Source organism: Amphiura filiformis, chromosome 8 (assembly GCF_039555335.1).
Source record: "Amphiura filiformis chromosome 8, Afil_fr2py, whole genome shotgun sequence".
NCBI classification, from domain to species: domain Eukaryota; kingdom Metazoa; phylum Echinodermata; class Ophiuroidea; order Amphilepidida; family Amphiuridae; genus Amphiura; species Amphiura filiformis.
In genome coordinates this window covers 62,794,627-62,813,013 of record NC_092635.1, presented here as the reverse complement: position 1 = coordinate 62,813,013, position 18,387 = coordinate 62,794,627, and the positions used below count along the sequence as shown (strand labels likewise).

General features: G+C 35.8%; 1 protein-coding gene across 1 annotated transcript; it reads left to right on the top strand.

The window, feature by feature from the left end:
* The first annotated feature begins 6,463 nt into the window (after window positions 1–6,463).
* LOC140159651 (ATP-binding cassette sub-family C member 8-like) lies at window positions 6,464–18,361 on the top strand. The gene is made up of 9 exons (XM_072183146.1): window positions 6,464–7,057; window positions 7,542–7,760; window positions 7,919–8,104; window positions 9,157–9,312; window positions 9,877–10,026; window positions 10,727–10,861; window positions 11,145–11,307; window positions 14,204–14,291; window positions 18,289–18,361. Exons 1-9 carry the CDS (start codon window positions 6,473–6,475, stop codon window positions 18,359–18,361), a joined length of 1,755 nt encoding a protein of 584 aa, XP_072039247.1. The 5' UTR covers window positions 6,464–6,472.
* Window positions 18,362–18,387: the final 26 nt, after the last annotated feature.

Below are 18,387 nucleotides of genomic sequence, written 5' to 3'. Positions count from 1 at the left end.
CTGAAGTCTGATTTATGAAACAACACAGCTATCAATGTAAGTGAAAACAGGGGGACAACTGCAATACAGGCTGGGTTTTGTGTCAAAGGTGAAAAGAGCACCATTTTGGATATAGTCAACTGTGCGAGGATTTTATGCAAAGGATATAAAAAAAACTCTTCAGTGGACTTCGCTGAACAGTGATCTTCACAGGACAAGTAAACCAAGATATACATCAAGAACATTGAACTTTCAAGTCAACAACAACAACAACAACAACAACAACAACAACAACAACAAGGCTGTGAGATAAGTGATAAATCATACTTATCTTTTGATTGAAAGAATCCGATATTAATTAAACAGTGTATTTTCATTCTGAAGTGAATTTAGGAAAATAGTGTTTTGGTCTTGAGTCATTTACAGCTCGTAACAAAAATGGAAGCCTCAATGTGAAAGTACAGTATGACGTTTAATGCAGAAGAGTTTCTTAAAACTATAACTTGGAGAAGTTTAATGAATTGGAATTAAGGAAAAAAATACCCTTCTTTTGCTTTTTGTTTGACAACAATCGGAGCTTCCATTCAAAAGTTATATTCAAAAATGTAACTTCGCGAGGCAATTTTTTTCGCGAACGCATGTCCACACGGAACACAATATCTCAAAAAGTATTTGAGGTATGGACTTCAAATTTGAACTGAGTGTTGCTGATATGCAGTGCTATAAATTGAACTAGAAGTTTTTAACATAGTTCCCAAGCTTGGAATTAAAATTCCAAGCTTGGGAACTATGTTATTGCTATGGCAGCATCAAAATAGCATACAACAATAATTCTAGTTCAGATTTGAGTCCTGTCTATGAAGAACACATTCCCAAAATTTCATTTCTATTGATAAAATACTTTTTGAGATTATCATGTTCCAAAGGTCTCTACCTTTGAAATTCACCAAATCCAATATGGCGGCCGTTACCATGGCAACGGGTGATATGACCAACAATCTGAGTATTGGATTTGAATAAAAATTGTTTATGGTATACATGCCACCTAGTTATGGGAAGTTTCATTCACTAAGTTTACCTATACAAGCTTTAGATTCCAGATCACCCAAACCGGGGGGATTCCACCTTAAACAAGAAAGCATATAATCTAAAATGCCTTCATTGATGTTTTGATCGGGGAAGACATTTTTGACCAATCTGTGTTGGAAGAGAGCTGTGAGAGCTGGTATTCAATACAATGTTAACTGATGCAAATCAAACAACAATCTGCCCATGCGTAGGTGGGATGATCGATATAACATGCTGGAAATGTATGAAAATGGCAAAATTTCATGTAAATAGGGCTCAAAATATTACAAAATGCTATGTAAATAGAAATTTAATAATTCATGTGATTTTTTATGGATGATCTCAACCTGAAATAAACATATAATATTTAAATATAAATTTCTTATTCAAACGATGACCCCTCTCTTTGTACCACTTCTTTTTGTATAAATGTAACAATAGTAGAATAACAACTATATACATTTTAATCACGGTTTATTTTCTAGGGAGACTCCCGTTTTAATGTTTGGGGTTTAGTTAAAAGAATTGGCCAAAAATGAACTTTTAGAGAAAGAAAAACCATGTTTTTGTCAAAAATAACATACCGTAGAAACCCGTCTACAAGCATATAGTAGCGACTGTGATGATAGTAAAATTCACGCTAGCGCCCTCCACAATATTATATCATTATGGAATTTGAGCTAATCATTTACCGACACAAGCAGGTATACAATGTATTATTTTATCTTTATTTCGCATCTCACGAGCATAGCTCACTTGGTAAGGCATAGGACTTTGGTACACAAGCGCTTTAGACTATAGTATCTTATTTCCCTTAATAAATCGACTCATTTTCAGCCAGTGACTGTCGACCGTTATTTTTATGCTAATGCTGTTACGTAATCAAGTGCGCGATATCATTTTACATGTGCTATTTGAAAGACAAAGGTAGAATTTTATATGATCATAGAGAAATCCCTTGAAAATAATCCATATATGGGGTCACATGACAACTTTCATTACTTACTGACCGACCATCGTATTTGAAATAGTGTTGTAAATTTTGTAACATTGGTAGTAAATTTATACGTGAATATTTTCTGCTTACATTTTATATTTACTCGAAGACGTAGTTGCACAAATAATGCCATCAAAACTAAATTTTTAAATTTTATTCAAATTCTAATTCAAATTGGATTCGAAATTTTGATTTGAAATTTCTAAAACACTGTGTACAGGGGTAATTAATAATCGTTTTAATATACATTGCATGCGTCAATTCACATCATTACAGGTTTGAAAGAAATATCATTCAACACAATGCGCATTAGTGGTTAACTGTCAATGGGCTTCATATTTTGTTCTGTGAAATCCTTTTCGTTCTTTTTAAACAATCTGTTTCTTGCAAAACATTTAATTAGGTTTTGTTCAAATTTGAAAACATGCACGATATTGAAAATGAAAGCTTGCATGTAAGCTGATGCTCGGTACTTGTAAATATATATTTTCGTTAATGTTGATATAAATGTTGCATACATAATTATTTATTGCACAAGGAATTCCAGCTGGCTTAGAAATATTCTCACACACATTAATGTTTTTGGAATATTTCCAAGAATTTGTAATGCAAAGTTTAAATCTTTTAAAACTTCAACATTAATGTTACATGGTATCAAAAATCACACGTAAAGCTGTGAGCACTTGAGCATTGTCATTCTTAGCTCAAATGTTCTTTGGAAAGTTAAAATTGCACAACAAAGAATATTATTTGGAAGTTGGAAAGCTTCCAATTGCAGAAATCAAAGGTTTCTCGGACAAACTGTTATTCATCTTCAGTGAAAGCATGAATGACATAACACCGTCGGATTATAAAATAGATAGTGTGGACTAAATTTAAAGCCTTACGGCCTTTTAAAGCCGTACGATCTTTTTTCAGAATTTACCTTTATTTTTTTCAAACCCGATTTTTTTGGCATATTTGTAATACTTACACATGTTCTAACTTAAATCTATGAGCAAACTGTCAAATTCGCCCTATTTGTAGTAAAACAGGATGATTTTCTGTTGGTCCGACATAAAATCATAATTTTTTAGATTATGATTTTATGTCGGCCACGATCGCAAACCATAGTCTCCTACAAAACTAGTTTGGTTACGCTCCCTCCACAGGTGGAGGGAGCGTAACCAAACTGGTCCGCGTAGGAGACTAACTCTGAGGCCGCACTCGCTGTCCTAATCCAAATAGTGCGATATGTTTCGAGTGATAGAGGGGAAGTTTATGATGTTGTTTCTTTGCAAATTCCAAATGTTTTTCGCGTCCAAATGTATTGGGAACTTTCATAATGATTGCATATTATTATTTTGGAAGAAAAAAGAAAAACCTAAAAATTTAAAAAGATCGTACATTAAGGCTTTAATGAGATTCACAAACTTTAGGAAGCGGTGAGCGGGTATGAAAAAAGCGCCTGTTGATCAAACTTGGAATGAACTGCATTGATGCAAGCATTATGTAATCGTTCATTTCTTCGCAACCAGCCAACCGAATCAAATAAAATGTTCGTATGTGATGCACAACAAAATAAGCTATGTGATACATTTTATAGGGGATGGCTAAATGGCGAGTTGTGTATGGGCGAGTTGTACTTTGGCGAGTTGTGGGGCGAGTTGTAAGGCGAGTTGTAGGGCGAGTTGTGGAGCGAGTTGTGGAGCGAGTTGTGGTTGCTGTTGTAGTTGTTGATTATATAGAAACAGTGATATGGAATGACTTGTGTTGTGCACAAGTGACAAAAAAAAAAGTGTAGGAAAATGTTCATACAATGTAGGCCTATGCAAAATGTCCTGCTTGCTGCGCTCGCATTATATGGTAAGACAATTTAAGGTTTTTAATTTGGGTTCCCCAAATCTTTCATTTGGGAAGGCAAATATTTTTAGCATGTCAAAAGGGGGCAAGTAGAATTTCTCATGTTTCTTCTTTATTGTTTTTATGGGTTGATAGTTTTATAGGGCCTATCATATTAAAATCATCTGATCAATCACAGGCCTAATTGTTTTAAGGCCTATGGATCAATATTCTTAATGTCTATTCTAGATCCAGATTTCGTTGAAGTTAGTTCATGTACTTTTCAGTTACCCATTCAGTTAAAACTTGCAAATTATCCAATTGTCATTAAGTGATTATATTGCAGATATTAGTACAAATTGATATTGAACTTGCGCAAAACGAGTTCGATGAAGCACTGGAGGAGTGCACCAAGGCCAAATCCAGACAACTTGTCAATGAGTCAATTGCATTTATACATGTATTTCTTGCATACTTGACTTGTGCTTTTATGTTTTCCCTCCCAATAAAAATTATGCAGATAAAATGATTGATACCAAGCCTTGTGATCATGGTGATCTCCCAACTTAGATACCATCCCTCTTGTCTCAATATTTAAGTGCAAACACAGCTAGGGCATGCTCCCCTCCAACCCACCTTAAATGAAATAAAATGAAATATACACATGTACATTCACGACTCGGCCTAAACTCGCTCTGCTACAACAAGTATAGGCTACAATAGATACAACAAATGAAGAGTTTGTTTCCAAAAGGCGCTAAATCCAATAGCTGCCTTGTGTCACCTTTTATGGCATATTTTAACATTTTTAAAGTTTAAATGACATTTAACAATTGGAATGGATATGTTATTGACTCTATCTTATTTTTTAACTATTTTCAAAATTATTTTGTCCCTAAAAATTCTCCAATGCAACGTTTTAAAATAGCTGCCATTGGATTTAGCGCCTTTTGGAACAAAAAATATTATTTTCTTTTATATTTATTGTTTTTGTCTTCGCACGTGGGAGGTTAAAGAGATTTGCAATTATTTTTTAAAGATGTCCAAAGAATTGTTAGAACCATGCTAGTGGTCCAATGTTATTAGATTGGCAAGGTTAGTGCTACTCTTCGGAATATCTGCAATTGAATTTAACATAAAGCAGCCGTTGGATTTAGCGCCTTTTGGAAACAAACTCTTCAAATACAACTCGCCCCACAACTCGCCTTACAACTCGCCCCACAACTCGCCCTACAACAAGTACAATAGATACAACAAGTACAATAGATACAACTCGCCCCACAACTCGCCTTACAACTCGCCCCACAACTCGCCCTGCAACTCGTTCCACAACTCGCCAAAGTACAACTCGCCCATACACAACTCGCCACTTAGACACTCCCCATTTTATACACTGTTTTATTCTGATGTCTATTTCTCGACTTACGTTCAATTTTATTTGCTCGGTAATTTTTTATGGGACACCCTGTAGTTTGCATGTATTAGAAAGTTCAACGGAAAGCTCGTTATATAAGAGATAAATACGTTACCGATCTGACAGTGCGAAATAGTGTGACTTTGGCATGTAATGACCTCTTTTGTGACTCAGCAAATATGGAAGTATTGTTTTTGAAATTCTTATGTGTAGGCAAGCATAACTTGGCCATGACCGCGCTAGTCTCTGGAATAAGTTAACGGTTCAATTGATGTTAACAAAATACCGTCAATGAAATTGTTTTGCCCGTACCAGGCAGAGTTTAGCACGGTTGGTCAACTTTAGTTGAGGATAGTTTACCTGGGATACCGGCTGGGACTATAAGGTAAGTGTAGTGTATAACTGTTTATTTGTTCATGAAGGAATAAATAACACTATCCAATTTCTCCGTATACACTGTCTATGTTCTTTGAGTGATGTTTAACACTTACGGGACCAGGTAGCCAGAAGGAGATATAACAAGTTTGAGGAAATAACTCTCAGATGGCAGCCCCAGCAGCAAGAAATGGTGGAACACAGTTAACTGCTAAGTCCACCAGAGTTGATATACCAGTGCTGAAGGATGGGCGTGAAGTCTACACTATATCAAACGATAAAGCTGAAAAATTTTGCCAAACTTTTACCGCTAAATTCAGCTTGCCAGTGTAGAAGAATATGCTCCTGAAGTTCAGCATTCAGCAACGTGCTCATTGGATAAGATAACCTTCAAGGTCAAAGATTTTAGGAATCATCTCAGGAATCTGCGACCAGATAAAGCTACTGGCCATGATGAAATCTCTGCAAGAGTCCTGAGCGAGTGCAGCGGAGAACTTGCAAGACCACTCAGTCTGGTCTTTGAGCTTTGCTTCTCCAAGGGAGTTTCCCCAAGCCAGCGAAGAGCTATACATCTGTCATCCCTATTCACAAGACAGATTCGAAGTCTAATCCATCTATTTAACGTACCATCTCTCTGCTCTGCAAGGTCACGGAGGCTAGGAAAAACAGTGACGGGAATTATATGAATAAACAAACTTTTTCCCCATGGGCTATTGTTCACTACAGCATTTTTATTAAAAAAACAGCGTCTATGATGTAAATTATAACCATCCTTGTGTTTCTTTTTCTATCATAATTATTTAGGACAATCAAGCAAAATGAGCCAGTCTTTGGAATGGTTTTGCGGACAAGAAGATCAAATTCCTGATAATTCAACTTGGATTTCAAACAACACGTGCGTCATAAACTTCATATCAGTATTACCCCACATATTATTCATCCTTTTTTCAACGTTCGTTCTGATTTTCTGTTCATGTTTCCAATATCGCCACCACACGTGCAATTACTTGCAAAAGCTTCCTGCGCACAACTTTCGATGGATTTTATTGATGCTGTTTATATTTTTCTGCGCATGCTCAATAGGAGAGAGTATTCTCACCGATCGAACTTATCGCGAGTCTACCAAGCCACAGCTTTATCTCCCGGCAGTATTTGCGTTTTTAGGAGGAATTATATCTCTGATATATTACCATAACTGTGAAGTATGGCAATCGCTGAGTTTACTCAATGTTTTACTTATGTATTGGATCCTGGGATTCATTACTGAATGTTTAAAAGTGGAAGACTACCACGTTAATCAGAAGGCTGGAGTCCACATTGCTCGATACGATGTAGCCGTGGTCAATTTGCTTGTTTATTTTGTATTAGTTTTGATGGAACTACTTGTGCAACTACGTTCTAGGGTAAGTACAAAAATGTGGCTTTTTTAGTTGCCAGACAACGTGCATGTATGTATCTACTCCGAATGTTACAAAATTACGACGATTTTGAAGAAAAAAACCCTGCCAAATGAACATTTTATTTTAATATTTGGTCAATGTTCGGTAAATAAAGTGGAAAACAGCCTCATTTGCAATTTAGTTTAAAATACTCAAAATCTTGAGCCAACCTATACCGTTAGTCATAAAACCATGTTTATAGAATCAGTATTAAGCTGTTAGTTTTCAGTGTACAAAAAAACATGGACCATTCTCTTTGTTTAGGAGACGGGTTAGTTGATTTTGGTGTGGAGAAAGGGAATGCTATATTTCAAAATGTAAGGTTCATATCTGGCAGGAATTGTTAATTCATAATATCAACATAAAGCATACTATATATTTTTGACATGATGACATTTCTGTTCTAAGCCCTTGGCATGAATCTTTATTCATAATTGTATCCTATCAGACGGCACCTAGAGAAAGACCAATACCAGAGGCAAAAGATATGAAATTCTACGAAGGATACGTAAATTGCCTGTCATATGGACTGTTCAACTGGACAAGCTGGCTTCTTAAATTGGGGTACAAGCGCCCTCTGGAGATGGAAGACTTGGGTACTTTGCCAACGAATCATCAGACCAAATACAACTATGGAAAATTAAGAAGACAATTCAGACAGGAAATGGTAAGTATAGAATACTTAGTCAAAGAAATACATAAAAACATAATCAAATGTTAATGAATGTTTGTTTTGTTTAAAAAAACCCTTTCAAGACGGCGATGAACAATATATGTCGTTATATCTGAAAACATCATGATGATCTATGTTATTTTTACTTGTAGGAAAGGGTTCGCAAATCGAATGAAATACCATCTTTTTGGAAGATATATTACAAAACATTCACTGGGATTGTCTTGGAGACATTCACCACACGGTTGATCGCAGACAATGTCCGGTATATTCTACCATTGAGTATCTATGCCATAACAACACAAGTAATGATTTCGCAACGAGATGAAGAAATGAAGGTAAATCGCTTGATCGAAACCGTTATTTAGGTGCTCTGAGTTTATTACATTTCATGTTACATGGAGGGAGGCCCGTCACGTAATCATTCTTTTGTCATTTTTTAGTTAAATTGCTCCAGCCATTTTAATATTAGAAGCAAAACTCTATATTGCAATGGCCCATAATAGAACATAATATACCGCACCAAGAAAGTATCCTTACACTTGGAAAAATAATCACAACTTCAAAACTGAACCATATTGGGGTAAGTTTGTTTTTTCAATAGATGCACTATCTAATCCGACACATTTTGACACCCCATTGAATCCAATGTGACTTCAAGAAGCAAAGTTACAAGCATTTGATTAGACGAAGGTCCAGTTTTAAAAGTGACACACTGGCCTATTCAAAACTCCACGGACTAGACATCTGGTTTGAAAGTGGTAAATGGCAATTTGTGTGTACCTTTGATTTAAAACAAAAGTAACAAAAGAAAACTGAAACAAAAGAGCTGACAAATAAAATGCAAGTTATGAAAAGTACAGAGAAGTAAATACTGTAATAAATAATGCTTTAAATAAAGCTTCATTGAAGAAACTGCGTAGTCTCTTTGTTGCGCTTGTTGGAATCTGTTTGCGCCTCGTATAGGCCAATTTGTCACTTTTAAAACTGGACCTTCGTCTATTCAATTGCTTGTAACTTTACTTCTTGGGGTCACATTGGATTCAATGTGGTGTCATAATGTGCAGGATTAGATAGTGCACCTATTACAAAAACAAATTTAAGGTTCAGTTTTGTAATTGTGATTATTTTTCCAAGTGTAAGGATACTTTCTTGGCGCAGTATAGAACATTACATGGCCATTCGCCGTAGAAGTGATGTAACAACCGGATTAACTACCATTACAATAGGTTAAACGAATTTTTGAATATATTGCGCTGCACTAGTACGTTGAAAATGTTTTATATCACTAAATTAATGTATTATATCACTAAATTAATGGATACCAAAAAGCACGGTATGATTTCTTTCACATCCCTTTGTGTGTTACTTGTTTTCTCTGTACCTCCAGACACAGCCACACTACTTCACCTTGTCAGAAGTCTTCAGCAACGTGTATATCCTCTGCTTATTCTTTGCTGCTGCGCCATTTATCCATGCTATTCTACAGTTTATTCATTACTATCGAACTGCCTGTCTAGGTGTCCATATGAAATCGGCTTTACAGGTACATTCTTGGTAACAAAATTGCAAGAATCAGACATACGGGGAAGATGGTGGTGATGAAGAGATGGAGAAAAAAGTGAAAACGTTTATGAAGAAGACGACGAAGGTAATGATGAAACACAAAAATAAAAGGAAGAAGTCAAAGAAGAAGAACAAGAAGAAGAAAACAGACGATGAGAAGACGGAATATTTACAACATGCAACGAGCTACAATCCCGGACATAAATAGTTCGATCACTTGTGTCAAGTAGGACTGTTTGAAACCGTATTTCTGTTATGTTATACTTGACATTTTAAAATGTCGCTTTCTTTGGTGTGAAGTCTGAATTTCCTACTACTACAACCCTCCCCCTGCCCCACCAATCAATGTTGGATGTTTCTAGGGCTGCATAACCAAAAAAAAAAATCAACTACCAACATTGATCGGGCGAATGGGGGGGGCATATTTGAAGTACCCATGTTAAAGTGTTCGAACAATTATGACCGGGATTATCATGATTGTAGGTAATGTTTTTATTAGCAAATCAAATCAACTATTTAGTTTAGATTTTTTTTCTACACTCAGGCTCTCATATACGAGAAATCTCTTCGCATCTACAATCTTGCAGGAGGAGACGTAACTGTTGGTGCGATAACAAACCATATATCTACTGACACAATTAATATACAGTTCTTCTGTGAAAAGATGCATCTTACTTGGTCAGTTCCTCTACAAGTAAGTTAAAACAGAATACTATGTGACCGTCATAGACTAATATACAGACTATTGTCCAACAAAATCCCTGTGCATTGTATGCTGTGAATTCTCGCATATTCATGAGGGCCGGCCGACCGTTCGATCGTGCGTATCTAACAAGCATACCAGCGTTGCGTGTATTCGCGTGCGCTTATACACAATAGAGCGTTGCTTGTCTTCGCGTTTACGCCAATGACCGTAAAAATACGCGGTATGTCCGTAGCAGTTTCCTCTGTCGCACTTCACGGGATGATCGGCCCTCATTATCGGGCGATGTTGAGACTTTGACTGTTTGCAGTTCGTCTGTATCTCTTTAGTCCATGGTGACCATATTCGTATTCGACTTAGCGAGCCTTATTTTCGACATAACACGTTAATTGGTATTTCTTATTCATTTGGATGAGAAGGTTTTTGAAAAAAATTCAATTCTCTAAGTTGGCTGTTTGGGCTGACAAAAGCTGGTGTCTACTTCTGTTTTCCCCTGGCCATTAGTGTAGTAATTAATTTTGGTTACTACTGTTGCCAACAGTAATCACGGAAGCAGCTGGTCTCAAATGTTAGAAGAAAAATAATATTATCAAAATTATTATTGTAAACATCAGAATATCAGCTTCTTATTTGATTACCTCTGAAAATCAAAAGTGTATTAACATTTTATTCATGTATTATATTTTTTCAGATTGTCACTGTTCTTATTATATTATATTTCTATGTTGGAGTAGCTGCAATTCTGGGATTCCTCAGTGTGCTTCTATTAATTCCTGTACTAGTCTTTATTATCAAAGCGATCACAAAACATCAAGAACAAACGGCGGTATGTAAAAAGTGGTCTTTTTTTACCCTTCGTTATAGTTAACATGGTTACGTTTACAAATGCTATAAGGAATGGATAGATTTCAAAACTTGACCCGTCCTGTAATCTTCATGAGATATCAAGCAAGAAAACCATAAAGGAGCTTTTTAATTTTCAAACAGAAATGACAGGTTCATGATATGGAAAGGGAAAATGATCATTATAAGGAAGGAGAACAACTTTGAATATTGTAATCTAAATCAAATAACATTAATCATTAACATTTTGATATTCACGGTAATAGAAACGTTCAGATATTCGACTAAAGCGGTCTAATGAGATGTTACAAGGAATCAAGCTACTCAAATTATACGGATGGGAGGAGGAGTTTAGAAACAGAATAGAAGTGGCCAGGACAGAGGAGCTGAAATCCCTGCTGAAATTCAACATTCAATTTGGCAATATAGGTACGGCATTATTTGTGAAATATTTGCACTTTAGTAATTAATGTAGAAAAAAAATAAAACAGCATCTGTTCATAAAAATAAATTATATCAAAACCCAATAAATTTGGAAAAAAAACTAGAAATAGAAAGTTTGCTTAATGGCCTTTCAGCGACCATTGTTAGTGTTATAGATATGTGAAGTTAACCTGCTAGTGGTTAAACTGAGACCTGTATAATAATAATAATAATAATAATAATAATAATAATAAGACATTTTACATGAATCTGTAGTTTCTCTACTTAAGAGCTCGGTCGCCCACCATAAAATTTGTATTATATCGCAGCTTTCACAAAATCAAAATTAGAAGAAATAAAGCAGCATCTTTTCATTAAAAACAAAATATTTCAAAGCTTTATCAATTTGAAAAAATAAATATATCTAGAGCCAGAAAGCCTTAACTCATAACGACCTGATCCTACAAATGAGAATAAAGTCGCCAGGGCACTATAAAAGATACAGTCCGTTAATATTAAATAGCCAATAAAGTTGGCTATTTCGAAGGTTTGATATCACTTTATTTAAATAAGGTTCGCTATCACTAATTTTGAATAAGGTTCACTGTCTCTAATCTTAAATAAGGTTCGCTTTCACTAATTTTAATACATGATACTTGCATCTTGACTCTGGAAAATAATTTTCAAAAAACCTCATTTTGCATAAATTAGGTTTTTAAGCCACCTACAGGAAACAAACTTACATCAAAATGTCCACTGTACAGACTGTATCAAAATGATTGATACCCGTCGTCTGCTTTGATGTTCATTGAAACCCCCGGTCTTCCAATTGCAACATTGGATCTACTAAAAATAACCAGAATGTATGGTTTGATGACCTCTTATGACATTAAACAATAGATTAGGTGGATCTTATGTTACATTTTGGGATTGAAGTCTTGTCCATAATCACTAAAAACTGATGGGTACCAATTATTTTGATACATTATTTTGATATCAGCCCATCAGATGCTATTTCCCATTCGACACCCCATTCCTTTTTAAAAGAAGTATTATTTGGAAGCAAATTGCCTAAATGTGTTTCAGGACCACTGCATGTTGGTAACATCTCAAATTATTTTGTTGAATAGTTTCCTGCCTAAAGTAAACACATAACCCTACATGGTCTTGCTAGTTTTTGTCAGGGATATCTCATATCCCAGCTTTTACGAACATCAATTTTGTAACAGAAAATATAACATTGGATATGTTTATACACACATTGCTTGGTTATCACAAGAGTCAATAAACAATCAATTAACTAACAGTGTTCAATTAACTATAGAGAATGGACTTACTTTTGTGCGCTGTAGTTATATTCTGAAGTAAATCGCCTATTACAGCTTGCTGAATACAGATGATGTCTTATCACTAAATAAATAAAATTATAGCTAATTATACTGACCATGGTGACCTGCTTAACCAATCAGTTATGTGTATTGTCAGCATGTGATTGCTATAAGCCAATTGCAAACATGTTTAATAAAAAAGGCTAAAAATTTCCTACTCTGAGCAGTCTCACTGGAGATAAATTGTGCCAAATTGTCCTTGTCATGGGGAGCAGGATTAGATAAAGGCATACAAACGAGGGTATGAGATATTAGGAATTATTTCCTAGTCTCTTAACCACAGAGTTGGTGGCTTACAATAGCTATTCAAGACACATGGTATGTAAGGGATAAACTGTGCATATGAGATGTGGGTGCAAATGGTTTCAATGTTCACTGGCGTGAACAAAAATCCTTCATTGTTGTTATTGACCTTAGGTATAGCGGTTCTTAGGGATAGCGGTTCTTAGAGACAGCGGGGTGTAGCTGGTATAAGTTGGTATACCTGTCCTTGCTCTTTCTGTTAAGTTGCTCAGATATTCAAGGTATCCCATTGTATCATTTATTGATCCTTGATATCTTCCTGCCGTTGATGGCGCCTGTTGGCTCGGCTAACATTGAAATCGCAATGCTACTTCACTACGCTTAAATATCTGCAATTTGCCTAATTATTAATTATACCTCATTTTAATTGTCAAAATATTAGCCCCAATTAATTATGCAGATTGAAATTAGCAAAAAGATAAACGTAACTTGCTTTAATGGTACTTATACTACATATGTACCAGTCTCAGTTAGATAGTCCTTACAGCCACATATAGCAAAGTAAGTTTGAATACTGTTAAGGTGGTACTACACCCCTGGCCAAATTTGTGCCTATTTTTGCATTTTTCTCAATTATAGCGCATTGGTGATAAGTAAGATATGTATATTATAGGGGCAAGGACTACTACTACTGCACTGAAAATTTTATTTCAGCACAGACAACAGTTGTCGGAGGGAACCAATATTTGATCAATAAATCAATAACTACTTGTCTTGAGTCACTGAAACTCCAGTGTAGTAACTGGATTCCTTGCCCCTATAATATACATAACTTTTGTTACCAGTGTTTTATTAGTTTTTGAGAAAAATGCAAAAATAGTCAGAAATTTATCAAAGGGCGTAGTACCACCTTAAAATGTACATGTACAGTTTCTCTAAAATAAATACAGTACAGTATGTGTATATCTCACCGGTACCGGAAGAAAATGATGTAGCCAGTAATGCTTTTCGTCTTCCCCCACCAAATCCGGAAATGATTTTTTTATGTGACTCCTCCCCACCCCATCCTGTTTACGTTCGTAAGTAATGACATGTACATTTTGGCTCTCGATTCCAAGATAGTCTAAATAATTACGTATCAACATTATACCCATAACACAGAATGTGTTCATTTGGCCAACAAATGTACACCCATTCGTCAATATAAATTATAATGCATCTTTATCAGACATATAGTTCAACATAATTATTTATCAATGTTTATATTTCAGTCACGTTATCATTTCTGCTAAATACAGGTATTTCGCTAGTGGTAAGTATCACCATGAAGCAATTCCTGGAGAGGGCAATCCCTCATTTGTATGTGCCGCATTCTTATTTAAATTAGCCATTGTGTTATTGCTTAATATTCATATGTTATGGGGAGCACTTTACACCACCAGGTTGGGCAAGTCATGAATAATTTAGCGTTGTGAAGCCAAACTTATTATTTCCCAGTCTTGAAAAAAAATGCAGGCAGAGGTGGGAATCGATCTCGGTACCTCCTGGTTACAAAGCACTGTGCAAGACCACTAAGCCAACTAAATATCTGTTGTGAGACGTGTAATATTAATCCTTGATATTTCTTAATGGAACAAATCACGGAATTAAATCAGTAATAAAAGAAGTAGATTCTTATTTGGGCTAAAATTGTAGAAAGGGGGAAATATTTGTCCCTGTTCTAAAGAAAACATAAGTTAGGCTCTATTGGAAAAAAAGATTAATATCCAAATAACTTGTCTATTTTATATTTATTTATTTCACGAGGCGGCATTGTCACAGACGAACAATGTATAAGCTAAAAACTCGATCTTCATCACTAGATGCTTACATAGCTCAGTTGTAGAGCATCAGACTGTTAATGTCAAGATCGTTGATTCGAGTCCTCCTATCTGCAATTTTGTTTTTGTTTTTTTTGTGAATGCAATGCTACGATACCATTTGTTCAAATTTGTCTTATTTATTTAATTATCAAGTTGATTTAATTAAAATATAGTCAACTGGACTTACTATTTTATGATTGGCGACGTTTACAAATAGTAAGTAATTAAGGGCTGGGGTATGAGCGACCTTGAAGTACCGGTATCTGGAGAGGGGAAGCAATGAGTTACCCCAAATCACAGCGGCAGGTAGTGACTGGGCCGCCGAGTGCTAATATATATTTATTTTGGAAGGTTCGTGTTTGTTTTAAATTTTGGGGCGTTTTTCCAAAATTTGATATTTTTGGTGATATTTCAAAAAGCGACATGCCAAAGACAACTCTTTGGGCACATAGTTTGTTATTGTTATTGCAGTTCTTTTCCACATACCTACGTTAACATTCGATTGGGTGATTTACTAATATTATATATTTTATGACTGCAATTTGGCGTTTTCAATGCGTTTTACACGTATCATGAAATTAACGCAAATATCTAGTCACGCTGCTTTTAGAATTTTTACATGATCGTCGGCTTTTGCAGGCAACAGAATGCAGATCGGCTCACGATAGATGTCGTATTCCTCTATGTGGTTCACTTATTGATAAAATGAGTTTGCATTCCTTGTAACAACACACACATTGCCGTCGGTCTGGTAACCGGGTCTGGTACTGATTTTGGGACAGCCATAGACTTCAGCGCCGTATCAAATCTCATAAAAACCACACGACTGACGACTATGTGTTTATGTTTCCCGCACGAAAGCTTGTGTCTACATCTATTACTATACTTCTTTGGAAACGTTGACCTTTGACCATTCTTTGTATAACGCCCTGATATGACCTTGATATGTTCGCTTGATTGGGTACGTTATAGCATCCATTTCATTGAGTTGTTAGGACTTGGTCAGTAGATAATACTATACAGGGATACAATAGGTTAACATGGTGTGTGAGCATGGTGAAAGACTCATTATTGATTAGGCGCGGACATATTAAAGGCACAGGTCCTTTGCGTGTATAGCAGAAAATTATAGAATGTGTGAATAGAATGTTTGGAATTTTGCAACTAAAATACTAACTGCATTCTGCATCATGTATTTATTTATTTATTTAGGCCTATTTATTTATTGACTGACTTATTTATTTATTTTATTTATTTGGTATATTAGTTAGTAGGCCTAGTTAGTAATATTCCATGATAGGCCTACGTCGGTTTATTATTGATTGTTGACAACTTGATTGATTGATCGATTGATAGTCATTTCACATTATATTCCTAGTTTATAGGCCAATTTGAATAGCATCGTACATTAGATAAATAGACCTATCAGTATTGATTTATTCTATTCAGCAATATCAAGGATTACTATCAAACTTCTCATAGCTAATTGTCAGTTGGCTCAGTGGTAACGCAGTAGGTTTTACAACACGGAGGTCCCGGGTTCGATTCCCACCTCTGCCTATTTTTTTGCAAGGCCGAGAAAAATGAAACTTCTGGACTGCAAACTTATTTGGCGCGCGATCTGAGCTGGTCCTTTTCTGGTGGCTGTGTCTGTTACAGGCACACTCCCTCTGCATCCAAACCAGGTTCACGCTCATTACACCTCCCTTAAATGACTGAAAATATACACAAATATATTTATTTAATTATTTATTTATTTATTTATTTATTGATTTATTTGTTTGTACTATTTGCTTTTACTATTTTCAAGCTCAAATCCTTAGATATGAGTCCTTACTTTCCTGACAATCCTTAGATATATATATGAATACCTATTTTCGGTAAAATCAATTATGGGTTCGGAAGCTTGGGCCGCACATTCCGCGTCGAAAAATAATCCAATTCCCCCCACCCCCGGTTATCCTAAGCCTTTTAAAGCGTCCCATTTATGAATGGGTGCCAAAATCGCACCCCTCTTCCCCCAATTTTACCCTCCGCCAGGACTCATAATAATTGCACAGCCCTTGATAATCTCCAAAATTATTCAATTATTTTTTTCCTTGGGCCTAAACTCTTGTAATAGGCCTACACATATTAAATACAGAAAGCTACATTCAAAGTATACATACACGATACAAGTGCTATTCCAGAAACGCTGCACATCAGTGACATCACTTAATTAATATTACTACTACCGGCTTCTAAGCGGTTGAGTATAGCAAGCTTTAAGCTTGAAAGTGCGCCAGCTAGCAGAGCAGGGAGCAATCTGGTGGTGGCCTTTCAATTTATTACATGAGGGGAAATCCACAAGATCAAATAGAACGGTGAGTAATGATTATTTACTTGTTTTTAAAAACAAACTTCTTAGGCCAGTAATAAACTACGTTTACGACCGACAACTATAGTTTGAATGATATTTATTATCACACGAGGAAATAAAAACAAACGAATATGGCGCTTCACGTGCTGTATAGGTCAGGTCAGTGGTCAAAGGTTTTTTATCGCTAAATCGCTGGCTGGATATCGTATCAAATTCAAGTGATACACTACTGTCGTATTATGACACCAATTCCTAATTTCGACATTACTATTGCGAAGGTTATTCCATTATCAAATGAACAGACTTTCTGTAAAAAATAAATCACTGATGCCTGATGGGGAATACTAGTGCGCCATCGCCGGATTGCTCCCTGCTCTGCTAGCTGGCGCTCTTTCAAGCTTGCTACTCGCATTCAGGCGGCGGATGACATGATCGAGCCGGCATTTTCCATATACTCGGTTAGTTTTGTGGGGTTCATTATCGAACCCCAACGGTTTTAGCTTGTATTTATATTATTGATCAATATAGGCCTATTTGTTTGTGATATTTCTAGCGTTTTAAAATTTCAAAATAATCCCATTCAATTACACGGTTGACGATGAAAATTTACTGAATTTAGGGACTGCACGTCATACACCACCTGCTCGCATTGAACAGGTAGAGTTCGCAAAACTAACGGTGTCGTTATTTGCCAACCCTAATTAACATGATCAAAGGATCGAAATTAATTATTCATAACCGATCGATAACTGGCCTCATTTTCTAACTAGCAAACCAGCGGGATTTGTCATAGGCTTGCGTTGATAATAGAACAACCGTGAATTTAGTGTCACCCCCTTGGTATCACTTGGTTACAATTATGACGTCATCCTTATCATTAGTGAACTGTGAAGATACATAAATTCCGATACGTAAGCTTACCCACAGCCTAATTGAAATTAGCGATTTTTTTCAGTTTCCAGTTTTCTTTTCGAAGGTGGCCTTTTCGAAGGTGGTTCTCCGAAGAATTTCAACGATTTTTTCCTCAGTTTAATTTCCCGGGTTATTTCCCAATCTTAATATTTTATTACTCATATGTTGTTACTAATTTTGGCCAATATAGTAATTGTAGTTAATTTTGCATTGTTAATTACAGACATTCAGTACGTATCCGTATCTTACGGGGAAGAACGTTACACCCAGTCTCGCGTTCACGGCGTTTGTTTTAATCGACCTATTAGGTGACCCATTGTAT